The 25,853-nt window shown below is 30.2% G+C and overlaps 1 protein-coding gene across 16 annotated transcripts; it reads left to right on the plus strand.

The window, feature by feature from the left end:
- Nucleotides 1-1,863: 1,863 nt before the first annotated feature.
- LOC110665442 (uncharacterized) lies at nt 1,864-25,493 on the plus strand. 16 transcript variants are annotated; one of them, XR_002496888.2, is made up of 6 exons: nt 1,864-2,081; nt 21,334-21,405; nt 23,072-23,279; nt 23,692-23,842; nt 24,780-24,854; nt 25,038-25,493. XR_002496888.2 is itself a non-coding variant. In XM_021825567.2 (6 exons), the coding sequence occupies exons 1-4, from the start codon at nt 17,690-17,692 to the stop codon at nt 23,778-23,780; spliced, it is 516 nt and encodes a 171-aa protein (XP_021681259.2). In that variant the 5' UTR covers nt 17,217-17,689; the 3' UTR covers nt 23,781-23,842; nt 24,780-24,854; nt 25,038-25,493. The 16 variants fall into 16 exon arrangements, 2 of the variants coding, with proteins under 2 accessions (XP_021681259.2, XP_058008744.1); XR_009151181.1 differs by having other exon boundaries at nt 23,075-23,279; XR_002496891.2 differs by having other exon boundaries at nt 1,865-2,081; nt 21,334-21,361.
- The last annotated feature ends 360 nt before the right edge of the window (nt 25,494-25,853 follow it).

Genomic DNA, 25,853 nt, shown 5'->3' on the forward strand with positions numbered 1-25,853 from the left:
CAGTACTTTCACAATTCTCCTACTTTATTATTTTTATGCTCACTGAAAATTTTAATACTATCTCAATTACTCTGTTATTATTTTATATCTTTAATAAAATTTTCAATACCCTCTATTTTGATTTTTTTTTCTTTTATGTTTTTTTAATTATCAATTATCATATAATTTTTTTAAAAATGGCAAGTAATACTCAATTTAACTCAATTCAACTAAGTTTTTATCCCAAAAATTTATTGAGATAGGCTATATGGATTCTCTTTCTCCACTCTAAACGATTTTGGGTTAAATCCTCGGAAATGTGTAATGTTTCTAGGTCATGTTGTACTATTCTCCTCCAAGTCAGTTTAGGTCTACCTATTATTTTCTTTCTATCCTCAACTCAATATGCTCTACTTGTCTAATTGGAGCTTTCCTATGTCTATACTTCACATGATCAAACCACCTCAATCTCCCTTTTCTCAACTTATAACTGAAAATTTTGATTCCTCTAAATCCTAAAGGGATACATAGGCAAAATTAAGTTCATGCACATTTTTTCAATTTTTTTTTAAATTAATTTTATCTCTAATTTTTTAATAAGTTAAAGTATTTACTTATTAAATTTTTCTTAAAAATAATTTATTTTATTTTGATTGAAAGATTTTTAAGAAAAATTAAAATATTTTTACAAATATAACTTAAATTCTAAATCAATAAAATTTTCCTCTAATTTTTTTCCTTTAAGTTGCTCTTAAACCGCTTTCAAAGCGTCTTGAACTGTCATTTTTCGAACCGTCCTTCAAACCGTTTTAAACCGGGGCTCGAACCAGAACCGGCGGTTCAAGAACCATCTTCCAAACCGTACCATGACGGTTTGGTTCAGATTCATGATTTCATTGAACATGAATCGGCGATTCTTGAACCGTGGCCACCCCTAGTCATACCTCACTCAATCGTTTTAGATTTTATCAGCAAGTTTCAGGAGCCAACTCAAATGATATTACTTAGGAGTAGCCACAGGCCCACAGCACTGCCAAACGTGACCTGAAGATAAGGATGGGCCCTGTGCATGGCGAGTCTTCACAAAATGTAATTTGGAGTTTGGGCCAAAGCCATATTAGGCTTAATTATAAACTCGAAGCTCAGTCACATTTGAAATCAAAATTAAAGCAATCAGTTTTATTTTAATTAAAATTAAATTTTAAAAAATAAATTAAAAAAATATGCAATTATTAAATTTAATTAAAATCACCAAAACAAAATTAAAATTAAAATTAAAATTAAAATCAAATAAAATCAGAATCTTTAATCCGGCCTTAATTTTCTAGTCTGATAATTGTCAATTTAACTTTGATTTAGCCTAGAACTAAAAAAGGGTCTAAATATCTTGAATTTAAGTTGTGTTTATTACAAAGTAATGAAATGAAAGTGAAAATTTTCAAAAATAATCATTTTAATTTTTATGAAAAAAATTGAATTAAATGCCCTATTTTGATTTTTTTTTTCATTTATTCCATAAATTTGCATTTTATTTTATTTTTTTAAATTGCATACAATGGTTTTTTTTTTTTTTATGTGTTTTTGGTAGAAGGCAAATGAACTCTTTTCATTTCAATTTCACCCATTCCCTTCCCCGTGTTGAAAATGCTTATGCTTATATGGGCACTCGTATTCTAATATAATGGTCTTTTAAATAATGCAAGAAAGGTTGATTTAATGCTTTAGTCGCCTTGATAAATCGACCGACTCGATCAATTCAATTCGAATCAAACCCATTTGTCGTTGTAAAGTACACGAACGGGTCGAAAGGCTGGATTTACATCAAGCGCTTCTCCTTTTCACTCGGTGGATGGAATAATTCATTAAAACCCGAGGAGCCTTGTTTCGCTTCTCTTTCTTTGTATCTCCAAGGTCGGATTCTTCCTCTACACCCTGATCTGGACTCTTGGTTCGTCGTGCTCCAGCAGATCGAGGACGACACGATCACTTGTGCTCTCCTATCGAACCTTATCAATCACGTCTTTGCCTTCAACAATCCATAACAGCCAGAGCAACTTCTCTGTTCTCTTTCCCTGAAAACGACGGCGATCCTCTCCTGCTAAGTTCTTTCCTCCATCTCTAATCTTTATTCCTATTTGTGTGTTTGATATCCATTTATGTGTTTGGATTGTTGAATATGTTACTTAATTTCCGAGAACAACCTTGCATGTCATTTTCATGAAGCTAAAACCACAATGGGTATTATTACTTTTCTTAATTGTAATTGAATATATATATATATATATATATATATATATATATATATTTGTATTTGTGGACTTTTGAAACTTGACGCGCTTGGATTCTTGAATTTGTGGGTTAATCTTGTACTGATTATTAATTTTTGGGATAGTATAAGCTGTTATGGTCTGCTTCTTTTGATTGTTTTCTCTTTTATATTGATTGTAGAAAAGAGAAATCAATTTAACTTAAGAATTTGGCTTCTTTTTCATCAGACTCACCCTTTCTTAGTTTCTGCGTAATCTTTATTAATTTTATTTCTCTCGTAATTTTTGAGCAATTTGATATAGATCCAAAATGCTAGCGTCTTTATAATAGATATTGTATTGTATATCTTCTTGATTTTAAATTGTTTTTATAAGTACTAATCATGATAACATACAATGACAAATCATTCATATTTAACCACTTGGAGATAAAGGTGATTTCTCATCTGGGTTTTCTTCTTTCATCTGTAGTGTTTATTCAATGATCAATCTGTGTCAAAATTGAATGTTTTATTTCTAATCCAAGTTGGTTGATGGTTGTGGCTAATTGTGAATTGATTCCTTTCTTCTGTCTTGATATATATATATATATATATATATATCTGTTTCTTAGCGAAACCAGAATGTAACATGGACAAAATGTCTGTTTTTCTCCTTTCTTTTTATGGACATTATAAAAACAAAGCAAATGGGTGGTTTTACTTCATTTTGGGGCATCTGCATTTTTTTCTATCAATAAATGGTATTAATCAATGAAAACAAATTGCTGACTACTTTTCATGCCTGTTTTTAGAATGGAAACAAATTGCTAAACTGAAACAATGAATCATCTTGCAATTTACTGGTCATTTGATCATTTGCTGAAGTATTGGCACATTATTTGCTGAAGTTCTGAGCAGTAAAGACCCTTGTTTCTCTTTTGTGGCCATGGTAAGTCTTTCTCCATTCATGCAATGCCTTGTCTGTCTTCTTTTTCCTTGCGTTTGCGCGAAACAATTATCATTCAAGGTTCAAGGATCGAGAAATCTTCTGAATAATGTTACTCAAGAATTGCTTTGATAGATAAAAAGCATCATAATAATAAAATTCATTCAAGCTTTAGACTCTTTAATTTATAACAGGAAATTAGTAGTGCTTGCTTGATTGATGAGCTTTAGAAGTAAATTTTTTTAGAATTTTATGAATATGACAATCATCAGTTAGTCTTGGATTGGTTAATGGTGATCATATTTTTCCCACTTGTATATTTTAACACATCCTAACTTACTGTGTCTATTTTATATTTCTGTAAGGCAACAAATCAAAATCTTGATTTGTCATTGTATTTTAGTAGAATACACAAAACTGATTCAAAGACTAAGTAACCACTTGTTTCATAGAAAAGTTAAAATTGTCAAAAAAAGAATTTGTTTAGTTAATTAATGTGACTTTTTATTAGAAAAAAAATCATTTTAATTGGTGCTTTAAAAAAAAATCATTTTAATTGGTACCAAAACACACAAGTCATGAATTCAGTAATCAGTGAGACCCGATCGACCAACCAACAAATTGTTGAGTTGGGTTCAGTCGGTTTGTATTGCAGGACCATCTTAATTTATATAATGATGGATTGGGTCAGATTGGAAGCAAATTTGCTCCCTAACCGACTTATTAACTGTCCTACCTAGCATCACAAATGGTATGTGATATTCTTTTTTGATTCTAGGTGTGAACTTCCACACATTGATAATGGCTGATTTGGCATTCCCAAACACCCCCCCCCAAAACAAAAAAAAATCTTCTTAAAAGAGATCTTCTCAGGACTCCCAAGTCTCAATTGATTTCTTTTCTTTTTTTTTTTTTTTAAATGCTTTGAGGAACAAAGATCCTAATTTTGACATGTTGTGCTAATATTGCATGAACTCTGAACTGAGTTACCATGTACAATGTGGTATTTAGAGCCTGGAAGATAATGTCATCCTGAAAACTAGCTGCTGTTTCACAATCCTGTCCCTGTATTTCTTTTCCCTCCAAAATTTTTTTAAGTTTTCAGTTTTATCGTTTTATAGAATGCAAATGTTTTTCATTGAGTGCCAATCTTGAGTTTGGAAGAGAATGTCATTCTTCAAACTACATGTTGTTTAACAATCTAGTTTCTGTATTTTTTTTAATTCTTCTGTTTATTTCTTCAACAAAGTGATAATTGTCAGGACTTTAAGAAGCTTTCATTTTTATTTTTACTTTTTTAAAGATTGCTTATGGTCTCATGCAACGCCTGTTTTGTTCTTGGAAGATAATGTTATTATGAAATCTGATGTTTCATAATGTCACTTTATGTTTTGTGTTTTCAAAATTCTTCTTGTTTTTTTAAGAAAAATGATCATTCTCAAGGTTTTCAGAAGGTTTCATTTTTTTTTTTAGTCTTCCATCTTTCAGGAACAAAAGGTCCTGATTTTGTGCAAGCAAACAATTAGGTCCTTATTAAGTCTTCTTTTGAAGTTGAAAACTTGCTCTACTGACGCATGGAAAAAAAATTCTGAAAACTACCTGGTCCTTCACAATGTAGTCCCTTTATTTTTTGCCCCTAAAATTCTACTTATTTCTCATAAAAGTGATAATCTTAAGGATTTTCAGATGGTATCATTTTTTACTTTTCTTAAATTGCATATGGTTTCATTGAGCGGCAATTTTGAGCTTGGAAGATAATGGCCCTCTGAAAACTACCTGGTGTCCCACAATCCAGTTCCTGTATTTTTATTTTCAAAATTCCTTTGCATATTTTTTAGAACCATTCTCACAATGCCTTCCTTTCCCCTCAAGTTCATTTGATAAGGCTCATTGCTTAAGATTCCTTATTCCGTGGACTGAATATGGTAATTGATCATAACAGACTCCGATCAGCATTTTACTACATACAAGATACATGATTATTGCAGTATGCTTGAATGTGAATATAGGAAAGATATTTTGTAGCTAGATAGTCAGGATTACGGCAACTATTAAACTTTCTGCATTTTGCCCCATGTTTTTGAGTGGCATTTTTATTCTATTCTGGTTTTCTGAAAGTCACTTGGAGATTGATATCTGAGTTTCTCTTACAAGGTTCTCTGTTTGTTGGAATTGGGAATTACTTTGATAATTCAAATCAGAAATACTTACGGCCTAATTGATTTTACTTTTTATCAAATTTGTAATTTGTGCCAGTTCACTATTCAGATCTGTTACCTTACTGCCTTTTAGATGTTATTGCTGCACATATTTCAGTTTACAGGTTAAATAATATGACTTGAGAAGCTGATTGTATTTGCTTTTGTGTGTTCTTCCCATCTATTCCCTGCTACTCCCTTACCCCTTTATTCTCTTCCTATTTGACATTGAATTATTAATAGTCATCCATTTATTACCAATTTTACTAAAATGATGGAAATACTCTTTTGTTTACGTGAGGTTGTTCGTCCTTTTTTGTTTGCTGGTTATATGCTGATGTTTGTATAATTATTTGCATGTTCTTAATTTATGATTTTTCCTTTACTTTTGCTTTTCCTTTGATGAAAATACTTTTTTTGTCTGGTGAGCCTATTAGTCCCTTTCTTGTTTTCTGGTTATATGCTGACGCTTGTAGATTTATTTTCACGTTCTTAATTTATGATTTTTCCTTGAGTTTTGTTCACCTGTAATGGTGGTACCTTGCTCTTGAAGGTGAGGTAACAAGCATGCTTCTTTGTTGGTGGCTGTGTTACTTGGTTTGAGTTTGAAGTTTTTGCTAGCAGTAGAATGTTACCTGTTGCAATGCAATTTTTTATTTGCAAACTCTGTTTGATGTGTGTTCTTTGTCATTTTCTGTGTTGCTTTGGCATGTGTCATCAACCTTGTTGGTTGTTGTCATCTTGTTCTATTTTCTCAATTTTATGTGCTGTTGCAGATTGCGTGGTAGTCTCATATTACATGTTGCCTTTTTTTTTTTTTTCGTCTGAATTTTGTATATATGCAATATATTCATGGCCTTGGGGGCTCTTCTTAGGAAAATTTTTTCTGCCTTTTGGTGTTGGTTTTATGTGTGAGATGTGCTAGCTAAAACAAAAACTAGCAAGGGCTAATGGAATGGTATCTTCCAAATAAAATAAGAGAGTGAAATATTGACAATACTTTATGCACAATAAGGTTTATATATTATTTTATTTTAAGTAATTTTAATTCTTCATGAATTTTTTTTAATATTTATTTTATTTTCTATATTTATTTTGTTAAAGTCAAGTGATAAGAGGGAAGGTCTTAATTCAATAAAATATTTAATTGTTACACTGTTTATGTAATGGTGCTGCGATATTCCATTTTATTTTAAAATTTTCTTTTGTAATTTCCCAATTTCCATTTTGATATTCCTTTTTGCTGGGATATTTTTTTAACTTTCATTTTATTTTTTTATTTATATATTTGGTTTAAATTATTTTAATTCTTCTAGAGTGAGAGAAGCCATGTTAATCCTTTTTTTTGCAATCTCCATTTGGGTTTGGTCGCACAACCCAAATTTTGCAATACACTTCATTTTATTTGTTTTAATTAATTAAATGACAATATTATTCACACTTTAAATGGTGTAATAACGAGAAAGTGTAGATATTTTATCATTTAATCAAACAAAAAACATAGTGGAGTTCATTTATAAAATTTGGAACATGAACAACACCACCTTTTTAATTTCTTGATTTTTCTTCTCTTTTTCATTTGTAATTTCTATTTTATTTAAATTATTTTGATTCTCCATATTACTGAAATCAATCTTTTTAATCTATATTTTGATTTTTTTTTACTTTTGTAATTTTTAATTTATTTTAAATTATTTTCACTCTTCAAGATATTTTTTATAATATTTTTTTTAATATTCCTCTTTGCTAAGATTTTATTTTATTTTTTATTTTTTTTGTTAATATATTTATTTTAAATTATTCTGATTCTTTTAGAGTGAACAAAGGTAAGATATTCTTTTTTTGTTCAATTTCCATTTTAGTATGGTCACACTTTAAATTTTCTAATACTCCCCATTTTATGATTAAATGACAATATTATCCATGCATTATATAGTTTACTAACGAAAAAGTGTAGATATTTTGTCATTTAATAGAAAAAAAGGATTAGATCTTTAGAAGTAAAGGAAGCACTTAAGAGAATGAAAGTGGGTAAAGCCTGTGGACCCGATGAAATACCAATTGAAGTGTGAAAGTATTTGGGAGATATGGGAGTGGCATGGTTAACTAAATTATTTAATAAGATTTTAAACTCAAAGAAAATGCCTGATGAATGGAGGAAGAGTATTTTAGTACCTATTTTTAAAAATAAGGGAGACATACAGAGTTGCTCAAACTATAGGGGAATTAAACTCATGAGCCATACTATGAAGTTGTGGGAGAGAGTTGTGGAGCATCGACTACGTCATGATACTTCTATCTCTCTCAATCAATTTGGTTTCATGCCCGGTAGTTCAACTATGGAAGCGATCTTTCTCATTAGAAACTTGATGGAGAAATATAGAGATGTGAAGAAAGATCTACACATGGTTTTTATTGATTTGGAGAAGGCTTATGATAGTATTCCAAGAGAGGTCTTATGGAATGTGTTAGAACAAAAGAGGGTATCTATTAGGTACATACAAGTATTGAAAGATATGTATGAAGGAGCAACTACTATTGTGCGCACAGTGGGAGGGGACACAAGAGATTTTCCGATCTCAATTGGATTACACCAAGGATCAGCCATAAGCCCTTACCTTTTTACATTAGTTTTAGATGAACTGACGAAACATATACAAGAGAGTATTCCTTGGTGCATGATGTTTGCGGATGATATTGTTCTGATAGATGAGACACGAGAAGGAGTCAATAGGAAGCTAGAACTTTGGAGAAGTACTCTAGAGTCAAAGGGTTTTAAGTTAAGTAGAACGAAGATAGAATACATGCATTGCAAGTTCAGTGAAGGCCAAACTGGTGATAGGGAAGGAGCTAGTTTGAATGGAGTGGTACTGTTCCAAAGTAATCACTTTAAATATCTAGGCTCAGTCCTTCAAGCAGATGGGGGATGTGAGGAGGATGTTAGTCATAGGATTAAAGTCGGATGGTTGAAGTGGAGACGTGCCACGGGAGTTTTATGTGATCATAAGATTCCCAATAAATTAAAAGGCAAATTTTACCGTATAGCCATACGACCGGCTATGTTATATGGTAGTGAGTGTTGGGCACTGAAAAAATCGTATGCATCTAAGTTAAGAGTTGCAGAGATGAGAATGTTAAGGTGGATGAGTGGCCATACTAGACCAGATAAAGTCCGTAATGAAAGTATTAGAGAAAAGGCAGGAGTTGTGCCAATTGAAGATAAGTTGAGAGAAGGGAGATTAAGATGGTTTGGTCATGTGAAGCGTAGACATATGGAGGCTCCAGTTAGACAAGTAGAGCACATTAGGTTAGAGGATAGAAAGAAAAAAAGAGGTAGACCTAAATTGACTTGGAGGAGAGTAGTACAACATGACTTAGAAGTATTACACATTTCTGAGGATTTAACCCAAAATCGTTCAGAGTGGAAAAAGCAAATTAATATAGCCGACCCCAAGTTTTTGGGATAAAGGCTTAGTTGAGTTGAGTTGAGTTGTATATATTCTTCTAAATTATTTTAATTCTCCTATACTGAACAAAGCCATGCTATTTGTTTTTTTACAATTTACATTTGGGTTTGGTCACACCCCAATTTTCGTAATACTATTACCCGATTTTATTTGTTTTATTTGATTAAATGACTATTATCCACACTTTAAATGGTTTACTAATGAGAAAGTGTAGATATTTTATCATTTAATCAAACGAAAAACATAGATCGGAGTGAATTTAAAAAATTTTGGTTTCACTTTTGATTTTTGCATTTGTTCTTTCTTTTGTAATTTTTATCGTATTTAAATCATTTTGATTGTCCAACAAGTTAACTATAGATATTATTGAAATTATTACATTTTAATTTTGTTTACTATTGCAATTTTTATTTTTTATTTTTTGTATTCTCTTTGATGAGACTTTATCCTTTTTTTTCTACTTTCATTTCATTTTTTTTTATTTATGTGTTTCTTTTAAATAATTTTAATTCTTTTAGAGTAAACAAGGTAAGCTATCCCTTTTTTTGCAATTTCCATTTGGGTTTGGTCAGAACCCAAATTTCACAATATGCGTTATTTGATTAAGTGAAAATATTATCCACACTTTAAATGGTTTACTAACAAGAAAGTCTAGATATTTTGTCATTTAATCAAACGGAGAAACATAAAGTGGAGTGAATCTATAAAATTTGGATAGTGAACAACTACACCTTTTTCATTTCTGATTTTCGCTTTTCTTCCTTTTGTAATTTTAATTTTGTTTAAATTATTTTGATTCTCCAACAAATTAACTATAGATATTACTGAATTACTTTCTTTTTTCAATTTACATTTTGATAATTTTTTTTTTTACTTTTGTAGTTTTTAATTTATTTTAAATTGTTTTAACTCTTTAAGATTTTTTTAAAAATATTTTTTTATATTCCTCTTTGCCGAGATTTTTTTTTTCTACTTTCATTTTCATATTTTATGTATTTGTTTAAAATTATTTTGATTCTTTTAGAGTGAACAAAGGTAAGCTATTCCTCTTTTTTCATTTTTCATTTGGGTTTGATCACACTCCAAATTTTTTGTTATACCCTATTTTATTTGTTTTAATTGATTAAATGACAATATTAGCTGTACCTTCAATGGTTTACTAATGAGAAAGTATAGATATTTTGTCATTTAATAAAAAAAAAAAAAATAGAGTGGAGTGAGTTTTTGAAATTTGGACTGTGAACCATACCCTTTTCAATTTTTGATTTTCGTTTCTCTTCTTTATTTTATAATTTTTATTTTATTTAAATATTTTGATTTTCCAACAAATTAATTATAAATATTTCTGAAATTACTTTCTTTTTTATTTACATTTTGATATTCTTTTTTCTTTTTATTTTGTAATTTTTATTTTATTTTACATGGAAATACTTTATTGTTTAGGTGAGGTTGTTCGTCCTTTTTTGTTTGCTGGTTATATGCTGACGTTTGCATAATTATTTGCATATTCTTAATTTATGATTTTTCCTTTAGTTATGCTTTTCCTTTGATGAAATTACTTTTTATGTCTTGTGAGCCTACTAGTCCCTTTCTTGTTTGCTGGTTATATGCTGACGTTTGTAGATTTATTTTTATGTTCTTAATTTATGATTTTTCCTTGAGTTTTGCTTTTCCTTTTCGCCTGTAATGGGGTAGCTTGCTCTAGAGTATGAGGTAACAAGCATGCTTCTTTGTTGGTGGCTAAGTGTTACTTGGTTTGAGTTTGAAGTGTATGCTAGCAGTAGAATATCACCTATTGCAATGCAATTTTTTATTTGCAAACTCTGTTTGATGTGTGTTCTTTGTCATTTTCTGTGTTGTTTTGGCATGTGTCATCAACATTGTTGTTTGTTGTCATCTTGTTGTATTTTCTCAATCTTATGTGCTGTTGCAGACCACTTGGCAGTCTCATATTATTTGTTGCTTTTTTTTTTGTCTGAATTTTGTATATATGCAATATAATCATGGTCTTGGGAGCTCTTCTTTAGAAAAATTTTCTACCTTTTAGTGTTGACTTTATGTGTGAGATATGCTAGCAAAAACAAAAACCAGCAAGGGCTAGTGAAATGGTATCTTCCAACTAAAATAAGAGAGTGAAATGTTGACATTACTTTGTGCACAATAAGGTTTATATATTATTTTATTTTAAATAATTTTAATTTTTCATGAAGTTTCTTTTCTAATTTTTATTTTATTTTCTATATTTACTTTGTTAAAGTCAAGTGATTAGAGGGAATGGCTTCATTCAATAAAATATTTAATTGTAATGGTGCTGCAATATTCCATTTTATTTTAAAATTTCCCAATTTCCATTTTGATATTCCTTTTTGTTGAGATTTTTTTTTTTTACTTTCATTTTCATTTTTTTATATTTATATATTTGGTTTAAACTATAGAGCAATAGAAAAAAATGTGAATTATAATAGAAGGATTAAATCTTTAGAAGTAAAGGAAGCACTCAAGAGAATGAAAGTGGGTAAAGCCTGTGGACCCGATGGAATATCAATTGAAGTGTGGAAGTTTTTGGGAGATATGAGAGTGGCGTTGTTAACTAAATTATTTAATAAAATTTTAAATTCAAAAAAAATGCCTGATGAGTGGAGGAGGAGTATTTTAGTACATATTTTTAAAAATAAGGGAGATACAGAGTTGCTCAAACTATAGGGGTATTAAACTCATGAGCCATACTATGAAGTTGTGGGAGAGAGTTGTGGAACATCGACTACGTCATGATACTTCTATCTCTCCCAATCAATTTGGCTTCATGCCTGATCGTTCAACTATGGAAGCGATCTTTCTCAGTAGAAGCTTGATGGAGAAATATAGAGATGCGAAGAAAGATTTACACATGATTTTTATCGATTTGGAGAAAGCTTATGATAGTGTTCCAAGAGATGTCTTATGGAGAGTGTTAGAATAAAAGAGAGGGTATCTATTAGGTACATACAAGTGTTGAAAGACATGTATGAAGGAGTAACTACTATTGTGCGCACAGTGGGAGAGGACACAAGAGATTTTTCTATCTCAGTTGGATTATACCAAGGTTCAGCTGTAAGACCTTACTTTTTTACATTAGTTTTAGATGAATTAACGAAACACTTACAAGAGAGTATCCCTTGGTGCATGATGTTTGCGAATGATATAGTACTGATAGATGAGACGCAAGAAGGAGTTAATAGAAAGTTAAAGTTTTGGAGAAGTACTTTAGAGTCAAAGGGCTTTAAGTTAAGTAGAACGAAGACAGAATACATGCATTGCAAGTTCAGTGAAGGCCGCCAAACTGGTGATAGGGATGGAGTTAGTTTGGATGGAGTGATACTGTTCCAAAGTAATCACTTTAAATATCTTGGTTCAGTCTTTCAAGTAGATGGAGGATGTAAGGAGGATGTTAGTCATAGGATAAAAGCTGGATAGTTGAAGTGGAGACGTGCCACGAGAGTTTTATATGATCGCAAGATTCCCAATAAGTTGAAAGGAAAATTTTACTGTACAGCCATACGACCGGCCATGTTATATGGTAGTGAGTGTTGGGTACTGAAAGAGTCATATGTATCTAAGATAAGAGTTGCGGAGATGAGAATGTTAAGGTGGAAGAGTGGCCATACTATACTAGATAAAGTCCGTAATGAGAGTATTAGAGAAAAGGTAGGAGTGGTACCAATTGAAGATAAGTTGAGAGAAGGGAGATTGAGGTGGTTTGGTCATGTGAAGCGTAGGCATACGCAGGCTCCAGTTAGATAAGTAGAGCACATTAGGGTAAAGGATAGAAAGAAAAGAAGGGGTAAACCTAAACTGACTTGGAGGAGAGTAGTACAATATGACCTAGAAGCATTACACATTTCCGAGAATTTAATCCAAAATCGTTTAGAGTGGAGAAAGAGAATCCATATAGCCGACCCCAAATTTTTGGGATAAAGGTTGAGTTGAGTTGAGTTGTATATTTGGTTTAAGTTATTTTAATTCTTACGCCCCATTTTATTTGTTTTAATTGATTAAGTAACAATATTATCCACACTTTAAATGGTGTACTAACGAGAAAGTGTAGATATTTTATCATTTAATCAAACAAAAAACATAGAGTGGAGTTCATTTATAAAATTTGGACCATGAACAATACCACCTTTTTAATTTGTTGATTTTCTCTTCTCTTCTTCCATTTGTAATTTTTATTTTTACTTTCATTTTCATTTTTTTTATATTTATATATTTGGTTTAAATTATTTTAATTCTTACTCTCCATTTTATTGTTTTAATTGATTAAGTGACAATATTATCCACACTTTAAATGGTGTACTAACGAGAAAGTGTAGATATTTTATCATTTAATCAAACAGAAAACATAGAGTGGAGTTCATTTATAAAATTTGGACCATGAACAATACCACCTTTTTAATTTGTTGATTTTCTCTTCTCTTCTTTCATTTGTAATTTTTATTTTTACTTTCATTTGCATTTTTTTTTATATTTATATATTTGATTTAAATTATTTTAATTCTTACACACCATTTTATTTGTTTTAATTGATTAAGTGACAATATTATCCACACTTTAAATGGTGTACTAACGAGAAAGTGTAGATATTTTATCATTTAATAAAAAAAAAAAACATAGAGTGGAGTTCATTTATAAAATTTGGACCATGAACAAGACTACCTTTTTAATTTGTTGATTTTCTCCTCTTCTTCCATTTGTAATTTTTATTTTTACTTTCATTTTCATTTTTTTTATATTTATATAGTTGGTTTAAATTATTTTAACTTTTACACACCATTTTATTTGTTTTAATTGATTAAGTGACAATATTATCCACACTTTAAATGGTGTACTAACGAGAAAGTGTAGATATTTTATCATTTAATCAAACAAAAAACATAGAGTAGAGTTCATTTATAAAATTTGGACCATGAACAATACCACCTTTTTAATTTCTTGATTTTCTCCTCTTCTTCCATTTGTAATTTTTATTTTGTTTAAATTATTTTGATTCTTCAACAAATTAACTGTAGATATTACTGAAATTACTTTTTTTAAATTTACATTTTGATATTTTTTTTTTACTTTTGTAATTTTTAATTTATTTTAACTCTTTTTTTTTTGCTTTTGTAATTTTTAATTTATTTTAAATTATTTTAACTCTTCAAGATGTTTTTTATAATATATTTTTTTTGATATTCCTCTTTGCTGAGATTTTATTCTCTTTTTGCTACTTTTATTTTCATTTTTTTCATTAACATATTGTTTTAAATTATTTTGATTCTTTTAGAGTGAACAAAGGTAAGATATTGTTTTTTTTATTTTTTTGCAATTTCCATTTTAGTTTGGTCACACTCCAAATTTTGTAATACACTCCATTTTGTTTGTTTTAATTGATTAAATGACAATATTATCTGCACATTAAATGGTTTACTAACGAGAAAGTGTAGATATTTTGTCATTTAATAAAAAAAAAAATAGAGAAGTGAATTTATGAAATTTGGACTATGAACCATACGTTTTTCAACTTTTATTTTCGTTTCTCTTCTTTCCTTTTTAATTTTTATTTTATTTAAAATATTTTGATTTTCTAACAAATTAATTATAAATATTTGTGAAATTGCTTTCTTTTTTCATTTATATTTTGGTAATCTTTTTTTTTTCTCATTATGTAATTTTTATTTTATTTTACATATATATTAATTTTCTGAAATTTTTTTTGTAATTCTTTTTATATCCTTATTTGCTGAGATTTTATTATCTTTTTTCTACTTTTATTTTATTTTTTTATTTATATATTCTTCTAAATTTTTTTAATTCTCTATAATTTGTTTTTTCAATTTCCATTTGGGTTTGGTCAACCCCAATTTTCATAATACTATTACTTGTTTTTATTTGTTTTAATTGATTAAATGACAATATTATCCGCACTTTAAATGGTTTGCTAACAAGAAAGTGTAGATATCATTTAATCAAACGAAAAACATAGAGTGGAGTGAATTTAAAAAAATTGGATTTCACTTTTGATTTTTGCTTCTCTTATTTCTTTTGTAATTTTTATCTTATATAAATTATTTTGATTCTCCAAAAAATTAACTATAGATATTACTGAAATTACTGTCTTTTTCAACTTATATTTTGAATTTTTTTTTACTTTTGTAATTTTTATTTTATCTTAAATTTTTTTAATTCTTCAAGATTTTTTGTTTAATTTTTTTTTATATTCTCTTTGATGAGATTGTCTTTTTTTTTCCACTTTTATTTTCATTTTTTTTATTTATGTATTTCTTTTAAATAATTTTAATTCTTTTAGAGTGAAAAAGTAAGCTACCTTTTACCAAACCCCAAAATTTGTAATACACCCTATTTTGTTTGTTTTAATTGATTAAGTGATAATATTATCCACACTTTAAATGGTTTACTAATGAGAAAGTGTAGATATTTTGTCATTTAATCAAACAAAAAAATAGAGTATAGTGAATCTATAAAATATGGACCGTGAACAGAAACACATTTTTCATTTCTGATTTTTGCTTCTCTTCTTCCCTTTATAATTTTAATTTTATTTAAATTATTTTGATTCTCCAACAAATTAACTATAGATATTAGTGAATTTTTTTTCAATTTACATTTTGGTAATTTTTTTTAATTTTGTAGTTTTTAAATTATTTTAACTCTTCAAAATATTTTATAATATTTTTTTGATATTCCTTTTTTTGCTCAGATTTTATTTTTTCTTTTTTCATTTTCATATTTTATGTATTTTTTTTTTAAAATTATTTTGATTCTTTTAGAGTGACCAAAGGTAAGCTATACCTTTTTTTTTTTTTTTCATTTTCCATTCGGGTTTGGTCACACCCAAATTTTGTAGTACACCCCATTTTATTTGTTTTAATTGATGAAATAACAATATTATCCACACTTTAAATGGTTTACTAATGAGAAAGTGTAGATATTTTTTCTCAACTCAACTCAATTAAGCTTTTATTCCAAAAATTTGGAGTCGGCTATATGGATTCGCTTTCTCCACTCTACACGATTTTGTGTTAAATCCTCAGAAATGTATAATGTTTCTAGGTCATGTTGTACTACTCTCATCCAAGTCAATTTAGGTCTACCCCTTTTTCTCTTTCTATCTTCTAACCTAATGTGCTTTACTTGTCTAACTGGAGCCTCCGTATGTCTACGCTTCATATGACCAAACCACCTCAATCTCCCTTCTCTCAACTTATCCTCAATTGGCACTGCTCCCACCTTTTCTCTAATATTCTCATTGTGGACTTTATTTAGTCTAGTATGGCCACTCATCCACCTTAACATTCTCATCTCTGCAACTCTTATCTTAGATGCATACGACTCTTTCAGTATTCAACACTCACTACCATATGACATAGCCGGTCGTATGGCTGTACGGTAAAATTTTCGTTTCAACTAATTGAGAATCTTGCGATCACATAAAACTCCGGTGGCACGTCTCCACTTCAACCATCCGGTTTTAATCCTATGATTAACATCCTCCTTACATCCCCCATCTACTTGAAGGACTGAGCCGAGATATTTGAAATGATTATTTTGGGACAGTACCACTCCATCCAAACTAACTCCTTCCCTATCATCAGTTTGACCTTCACTGAACTTGCAAACATAGTGGAGTTAATTTATAAAATTTGGACGGTGAACCATACCTTTTTTAATTTTCAATTTTTGTTTTTCTTCTTCGTTTTATAATTTTTATTTTATTAAAATTATTTTGATTTTCCAACAAATTAATTATAAATATTAATGAAATTACTTTCTTTTTTCAATTTACATTTTGATATATTTTTTTTCATTTTGTAATTTTTATTTTATTCTACATTATATTAATTTTTCTAGAATTTTTTTTAATTCTTTTTGATATTCCTGTTTGTTGAGATTTTATTCTCTTTTTTCTACTTTCATTTTCGTTTTCTTATTTATGTACTTTTCTAAATTATTTTAATTCTTCTATAGTAAACAAAGCCATGCTATTCGTTTTTTTGTAATTTCCTTCTAGGTTTGATCACACCTCAATTTTCATTATACACCTCATTTTATTTGTTTTAATTTATTAAATGACAATATTATATACACTTAGATATTTTGTTATTTAATTTAACAAAAAAACATAGGGTTGAGTGAATTTAGGAGTTTTGGGCTGTGAACAGCACCACACTTTTTACTTTTGAGTTTCGCTTTTCTTCCTTTTGAATTTTTTATCTTGTTTAAATTTTTTTGATTCTCCAACAATTAACCATAGATGTTACTGAAATTACTTTCTTTTTTCAATTTACATTTTGATTTTTTTTTTTTTTACTTTTGTAATTTTTATTTTATTTTAAATTGTTTTAATCCTTCAACTTTTTTTTTAAAGGGCTTTCTGGATCAAAGGCAATTCCCATTTGTGGATAGTAGAACAAAGTGAAAACAAAGTAGAACAATAAAATCCACCTATTAGAAACTACTTTAATTATGACACTGTTCATAGTTTCTTTTGACATCTTGTATTAATTCCTTTTTTACTGGAATCCATCAGATAAAACCGATGGAATTATGACATCCTTAAGAACTAAGAGGGTGATTTTGCTTTGATGCAAATAATTGAAATGAAATGTTTTCGGGGCATTTAATTCTTTCCCCGTAGACTGTTTTGAGCTTTCCCTCTTTTTGGAATACATCAAATAAATTTGATGCAAATGTAGCCATCATTGCTGTGTAATTCAATTTGTGAATTTGATGTATTTGTGTTCGTATCTAGGCTGCAGTATAGGGTGTTGATCTATTGATAGGGGAATCCTGACTATTCCTCTTGCTTCAAGAGATGATCATGTGGCTCAAGCCCAGTTTGCATTGGTATGTGGATTTCTTGCAGTTCCAAGAATCATTGCTGCACGATGCCTTCCTTTCCCATCAAGTTCATTTGATATGGCTTACTGCTCAAGATGCCTTATTCGATGGACTAAATATGGTAATTGATCATTACAGACTGTGATCTGCATTTTTTTAAATACAAGATACAGGATTATTTTGGAGATTGATATCTGAGTTTCTCTTACAAGATTCTCTATTTTTAGAAATTGGGCACTGCTTTGACAATTTAAATCAAAAATACCACCAGCCTAATTGATTTTACTTTTTATCATATTTGCATTGATTATTTTTGACATTTGTTTTCCTTACTGCCTTTTAGATATTATTGCTGCACACATTTCAGTTTACAGATTACATAATTTGACTTGAGAGTTGAGAAGTTGATTGTATTTACTTCTATGTGTTCTTCCCAATCTATTCCCCCATCCTTCCTTCTACAGATTACAGTGTACAGATTATTGCTGCACATATTTCAGTTTACAGATTACATAAATGGATTCCTTCTATGTTTTCTTCCCATCTATTTCCTTCTATGATTGATTTAGATATTATACCTTTATAATCTAAGCTCGAGGATATGTCTCGAGTTGTTTAGGTGAGCTTATTCGTGCTTTTGTAGTTTGCTGGTTTTATGCTGACATTTGTAAAGTTATTTGCATGTTCTTAATTTGTGATTTTTTCTTTAGTTTTTCTTTGCCTTTTTCTTTGCTCTAGAATTTGAGGCAATAAGGATGCTTCTTTGTTGGTGGCAAAGTTTTACTTGGTTTTTCTAGCCTCTTTCTAATGTGATTTGAGGTTGAAGTGTTTGCTATTAGTAGAATATTGCTTGTCGCAATGCAATTTTTTATTTGCAAAATCTTTTTTTTTTCTTAGTTTTTATGTGTTTTCTTTGTCATTTTCTGTGCTGCTTTGGCACTTTTGTGTCTTTTTTTTCAATCTTATGTGCTGTTAAAGACCATGTTGTAGTCTCATATTACTTTATGCTTTTTTTTTTTTCCTTTGAATTTTGTATATATGCAATATAATCATGGCCTTGAGGGCTTTTTAGAAAATTTTTCCTACCTTTTGGTGTTGGCTTTATGTGTGAGATGTGCTAGCTGAAACTAGAACCAGTAAGGGCTAGATGGAATGGTATCTTTCAAATTAAATAAAAAAGTGAAATGTTGACAATGCCATATGATATGCACAATACATATAAATTATATAAAGTACAACCCACAATTTGTACTGTTCTTGGACTGGTAGAAATTTTGAGCATTTTGTAATTGTAGCAAAAAAGAGGGTCAAATTCTTTCATTGCCAAAGTGACATCGTTTTTATTTGGCTTAGCAAATTGCCTTATTCTTCTTGTCTTGGCAAACCAGACCTCTGCTTTTCTGTTCTTCTTTTTGTTTGGCCGAACCAGAGCTCATGCCTTTGCTTTCCATGAAGCCGACTGTGTTCCTCTTTCTTTTGCAACGTGCAGTAGGAAAAATGACGTTTTCCTATTGTGATGCCATGCCCATTGTAGCAATTCCTTTATATTTTTTAGCTTTGTTTTGCTTTTCCATTCGGTACTTGCTCTTTCAATCAACCAGCGGAATTTGAGGTGAGAGGTTAGTTGTTTTGCTTCTTTTTCATAGTTTTTTCTTGCTGTACTATTTTGCTTCTTCAATTGAGTTTCCTTCTATTTGTTTTGGCAATGGTGGTTTGGTATGGATACTTTGAGGATGGTGGTAGTGGGTGGTCATTACTGTTTTCTTGAGCTCTCTCTCTCTCTCTCTCTCTCTCTCTCTCTCTCTCTCTCTCTCTCTCTATATATATATATATATATATATATACATATATGTTTATTATCATGTGATTTTTTGTTTTGTTTAGAATGGGTTTGTGTTCTGTTAGCTCAACTCTTGGTAATTTTATTCACATTTCAAATTTAAATTTTTGGTTCCCTTCTTATTATGTTGGTTTAGATTGCATGTTTGTGATATTGCTTTATTTGATTTAATTGTGTCTTGATTTTGCATTAATTGATTTAATAATTTCTCATATTGTTTATGTTTTTTGGGTGCTGTTCTTGCCTTCTGTTGTATTGTGATTTAGTGTATTTTGTTTGCTGATTGAATTTTGTTCAAAGGTTATCCTCGCTGCCCATTTAGGATCTGCTTTTCAAAAAAAACAGCTCATTTTGCTAAAAATTTTTTGCTCGCTCGGTTTTGAGGCTTGATAAGGAATTCGAGCAGCTCATTCTTACTCCCCTCAAGTTATTCATACATTCAATTTACCTTTGAATGTATCCTAGCTAACTTACCTCCAGCACCAAAATATCCAAGGGAAGGCTTCTGATGGAAATGAACTACATGCTAGCATGTGGTTCTGCTGAAGCTTCTTTGAGGTTATTATGGAAATTTGGGCTTCTTGAAATACTTCTGCCCGTACAGGTTTGTATTTGATATTTGAAGTTTCGTTTGAGTGTTTTTTTGCAGGTCTAATATTCATTCATCATGCAGGAAGCATATTTTGTTGACTATGGTTTTAGGAGACATGACAAGTGATCTAATATGCTTTTGCTAAGTTAATACATATTGTTTTGATTACTCATTTTGTGCTTATGGAGTATATGCAAGATTTAGAAGCATTTTAAGGTGTCTGTTTGGTCAAGCATCATTGATTTTCTCTATCATACCAAACATACAAGTCTCTGCCAAAGCTTGATCACCTTTTTCATTGTTTACTGTTTAGCACTGGGAAAGACATTAAAAAGCATATAATTCCTTAAAGTTGGACTTAGTTTCCTTCATTATAATAGTCCTTAAAATATTCCAAAGCATAAGCTAACCCAACTAGCGTGTCTCAAAGTATATGCTTGAATCTGGAATTTGTTTTCTATGCTGTGGTTATTCTAAATTCTGTGTTTTCAATTAAGCCAATTGTGTTGATTTTTGGAGAAATTTATTTCATTTGCTTATATTTTTAGTTTGGATGTTTTCATTTGCTTGGTTCTATTTAGATTCAAGAAGTTGGATTTTAAGGATTATATTTAATTTTCCATATCTTTAGCTATCTATAAAATCTGATTAAGGATTCCAATTAGTTTGAAATGGATAAATCCTATTAGTTTCTGTTCTTAAGCCAATTCAAGCTGATTTTGGCAGCTAGCTTTTATCTTATTGATGTATCGATATTGTGCATGTTATAGCAGTTAAAAGTTTTTTATATAAGAAAGAATTAGCGATAATGCCTTCTAATATTATTATTATTATTATTATTATTATTATTTACTTCTGAGTGCAATAATATGCTCTGGATAGAAAAGAGAAGTTCTTGATAGGATTTAAGTAAATGCTCATTTAATATGAAAGGGAGAGAATCTAAAGAAATTAGTCACTAATTGAAAATATCTATTATGAAGTTGATTGGAGCTTGATGTTAACCTGGTTGCTTATATGTGTATTAGCGCAGTTCCCTTTATTGTTGTTCTTTTGTTTCCTCCAAGGTTTGAGTTTTTCTCTTCAATATTTTTCTCTGCCATGTCATTTACTTTTCTTGCAATTGTCACCTTGCTAACTCTTTTCTTTTTCTCTCTCTCTTTTTTTACATGCTTTGCTCTGCCAGCTGCTGCAAGAACCAAGTGCTTTCAGAGGTTATTTGCTTTTGGAGTTCATGCTTTCTTTCTTTTATGTCTTGGTATTAACTTTAAATTTTGGGTTATATTGTTTTCTGTTTGTTCCTATTTTCGGTCCTTTTTTCGCTTCGGGTTTATTGGTGTTTTAATTTTTATTTTTTTATTTTTTATTTTTGGCTTTTCTGGGGTATCTCTTTGATTCTGCTGCTCTTGCTATGTTTTTGGTGTTATCAGTTATTGCTTTCCTTTTGTTGCTGGCTTCTGTAATCAATAGAGATTTGCATGGTCTGCTGTGCTGTCCTTTGTATGTATTTTTGCTCTGGTGTGGTTAGCTACGTAGTTTGTTCTGATTATGCCTGAGTTATTGTTATGTTAACTATGCTGCCCCCTGTTCTCTTTCTATTTTAAATTTGCTTGTTCAATGAGTGAAGACACCTAGACTGGCGTGCTTTAGTTTACATGATCATGTCGTTGCTGAAAATCTTTATGATATAGTTATGCTGCCTCTGTTGTACTTGCAGGTTTCAATTGTTTTTGGATTTGATTTTGTTATGTCTCATTTTATTTATCGATTAGTCTACACAAAAAAAAAAAAATATATGGAGTGATGCCATTGCATGTTTTTATGCAATAAATGACATTGTAGAAAAAAGATCAATCTCCAATTCTATATTTTTCTATTTCTAATTATAGATCAATTCATTCTTGTGATCAAGCAAATACCATTCTTTGATATGCAAATGATGAAGTGAGTGAAAACTGAAAACCCATGTGCAATTTCAAGAATTCAAGTCCATATTTAATGAGTGGAAGAGATGAAGAGAGAAAAAGGTTGATTGGTGTAGTGGTAGGCTGAAAATATAAGAATTAAAAATAGCAGGCATTAGTTCTGCTACTTTTTCCCTTTATATATTTATATATCTTATATATTTATATATCTTTAACTGGTCTATTTGGATCTTCCAATTCTATTAGAACCACAAGAGATGATATTGGATAGCTTCTTGATCCTACTTCCAAGAGGATCTCTTCGCCACAAGCAGTTTTATATGAAAATTCTACATTAGTTAAGATTATGGAAGTTGTCCTTTGCTTTATTATTATTATTATTAGTGCAGGACAATGAGTCTAATAATGGAGTTGATTTGGATTAGTCTTGCAACAAATGGTGAACATGGCTTACCAAGCTTGGATGAATTGTTCCAATGAAATTTATGCTTTGAAATGAATTTTCAGATGTTGTTTCTGGAATTTCTACTATTCTTTTGCCTTTTCTTTGATTTTCTATTTTTTGTAAAATAATGAAGAAGGGTAAGATCCTTCCTCTGTTGCCACTATTCATTTACTTCTGGGTTGTTTAGTGATTTGTTGATGAGTTAGCTCCTTGACCCACATTGTTTGTGTTTATTGTTATTGTGTTAATTTCTATTTTACTTGCTCTTTTGTTTTCACTGAAATTGGTATTTTGATCTTCTGTTGATATTTCTTTCCAAGTACTGCAATTTTTCTATATGACACCTTCCACATGTTTAGTGTTCACCTTTCCTCTCAAATGGCAAGGTGTAAAAACGAGAAACTAAGGTGCCTTTGTCTTTGCTTTTGATTCACCAAATACATTATATTTTCTGTTTTTATTTGTATGAAATGACTAAAGTATGTTGATTATGGAATTACAGTCATATATTATGGCTCAATTTTTATCCTCTATTCATTTTATTTCCTATGCAGCAGAATTTTTATATGATAAGAAGAGACAAGAACAGAACATTTTTGAGGGTTTTAAAGATTGATCGGTTAGAACCATCTGAACTATATATTCTTGAAGATTCTACAACCTACTCAGAAAGTGAATGTTGTGACCTGCTAAGGCGAATACATGAAGGGAATAAATCAACTGGCGGACTTAAATTTGTAACTACTTGCTATGGAATAGTTGGTATGTATACGATATTGTTCTATCTAATCTCTTGCATCCATTTCATTATAGAGCTCATGAATTCTTCTTTGGTCGGAATAGGTTTCAATAAATTTTTGGGACGCTATTACATTTACTAATAACAAAAAGAAGGAAAATTGGTGCAATTTATGGTGATGCAGTATATGCCGTCACCAAGAGCGAGATGATTCCTATTCCAAATTTTTTTATGCTGTTCAATATGACATTCTAAGAATGAAAACAGAATGCAAATGTAATATGTACTTGGTGCTTCTAAAGAGACTTATGAGATTAGTTGTCAACATTGTGCACTTTTCATTTGTAATTAGATGAGGATTTTATCATTGTGGTTTTATTTTCTTTCATTATTTTTTGGGACAAATGGTCTGAGTTGGGCATTGTCTATTATTAGGCAAGTTCAACACTCTGGTTTGGGCTTCATCACGTCCGCATTCTGTCTTGAGCTGGTCTGCAGAGGTGCTTGCCAGGTCCAAGCCTTGACCTTCGTCTCACTTCTTCTTGGTCTCACAAACTCACTACCCACGCAGTTCAAAGCATTCAAGGTCTTATCTTTATTTTATTTTCTTTGCTTAATTCATGTTACATCTGCTAAATCGGTGTCTATTCCGCATCTGCATTGTATCTAATCCCTTACCCTTTTCAAAATTGATTTTCTTCCATTTCACTATTAAATTTAACAGAAGTTTTGATGATTGGAAAGTATAATTATCATTAAAATGGGTAAGGTGAATGTTACATTAATGCATAAAGAAATTATGGCTTCATGCTTATCTCATTCGCTGTAACGATCTTCTTAAGTTGCCTACAAGATGTTCACATAATTGTCTAGGTGGGGTTGACGATGCCTACTGAGTTGTGTAGAATTCATTTTCTGTTTTGTTTTACTAAATTAATTATATTTTTTTTGGTTACTGTAAAAGAAAAAGAGTGAGGAAAAGGATATATGAAGGGATCTAAGTTATTCCATTTATTAACTGAAGGGCAATTAATGTCCCTTTTCCTACACAAAGGGCAACTGAAATTCCCTTCAATTGGAAACAAGATTGTCTTCCTTGGAAGCAAAAGCAAAAAGTTTGATTTAAGGGACTCATTTGCTGCTCTGCGCCTTTGCCTGTGGTTTAACAATTAAAAAGCACAAGATCTACTTTCTAAAGCATTTAAAGTCTTCATTAATCCACAATATATATGTACTTATTTATTGTCTGGTGTTCATGCTTTCTGATTTTTAGTTTAACTGCGAAAGAAAATCATATTATTAAAATATATTATTTTTGTTATTATACTCTCTATCTCACTATTACGTACATAGACGGATTTCCGTCTTTCAATGTTCTTAACAGGCAGAAACTTCAACTAGTGGGTGGTGTTTCCTCAATGCTCATTGCATCATAAGAACTTGATTAAGGCTTATTGTTCAACTGAAGTTTGTAGATTTTGCAGAGTTTGCTTACATTTCTTTATTGTGATTGCAATATGTAGAAAATATGAAGAAATCGACCTCTAAATGTGGAAGACTTTTGCTATATAATTGATAATACGTACACCAAAGAAGAGGTAATTCCTGGCTTTAGGTAGAATATTTGAAAAATTTTCAGTTCATCCAATATAGTTTGAAGTGTTATTGGACAATTTACTTTCTCAATAATAGTGTTTGAAACAATTATTGATTTATTAAATATACTGATAGTACACTGGTTAAATTTTATTTATTTGTTTATATTTTTTTTATGAATGCAGTGAATACAATTTAGCTATTCAAAGGAGATATGAAATTGAACATGATGTCTTCGGTGAGAATTGTAATGTTTGCTTACCGTTACCTGATCAATGTTGCTGTTCAGTGGTTCAGAAGAATTTTGCAGTCATCAGTCTTTTTGCATGTTTATAATAGCAATTGTGGTGCAGGAACATCAACATGTCAATAGGGAAAGTTCTATTGTCAGAATACTGGGCATCTTCCTGTTTCATTACCTTCTTCAAGGGTGAATGGCATCTGTGGTGTGATTGATTATATAATTGTGAATCTGTTCTGGATTTGTGATTAAACTTTGCCAGGTTGTTCCAGTTGATTCTCTCACCTATGCTCTTCTTTCTACAATTTTCTCATTTTGTGATTAAACTTGGTCATATTGCTAAAAGCATCCTTATATGAAAACTAAGAATATAACTACAAGGATAAGTGATTTGTTTCAACTTTGGATTTATTTCAACTTGAATTTAGGAAAAAATGCAGCTTAATACTCCCATCTATATTCATAGTAATATAATATTAAGTTATTGTGTTGTTCTAGCATTTGCATATACTCCATTTATTCCTTTTCTTTGTAACTGAATCATGAATTGTTTTGTTTGCAATGATGAATGGTTATATTTCAAATTGTTGGTTGAAAAATTGAAAGATTTGGGAGATGAGATGGGTGATGAAGTTTACAAGTCGTCCTCCGATTATTTAATGGAGATAAATGAATACAACCTCTGTGGAGGCTACCTTGAAAGAGGGAACCTCATTTATATTAAAGCAATGGCAAATAGCTAAATGCAAGAGTCTCCTAT

This window comes from Hevea brasiliensis, chromosome 9, assembly GCF_030052815.1.
Source record: "Hevea brasiliensis isolate MT/VB/25A 57/8 chromosome 9, ASM3005281v1, whole genome shotgun sequence".
Lineage (NCBI taxonomy): Eukaryota > Viridiplantae > Streptophyta > Magnoliopsida > Malpighiales > Euphorbiaceae > Hevea > Hevea brasiliensis.

Bases quoted from the DNA above. Each gene is read 5' to 3' on its own strand.
- LOC110665442 (XM_021825567.2), top strand. From the start codon at position 17,690: ATGATCATGTGGCTCAAGCCCAGTTTGCATTGGTATGTGGATTTCTTG. The intron at 17,837-21,333 runs GTAATTGATCAT...TTGCTCTGCCAG, and splicing joins TATTCGATGGACTAAATATG to CTGCTGCAAGAACCAAGTGC. The intron at 21,406-23,071 runs GTATTAACTTTA...TTTCCTATGCAG, and splicing joins TTTCTTTCTTTTATGTCTTG to CAGAATTTTTATATGATAAG.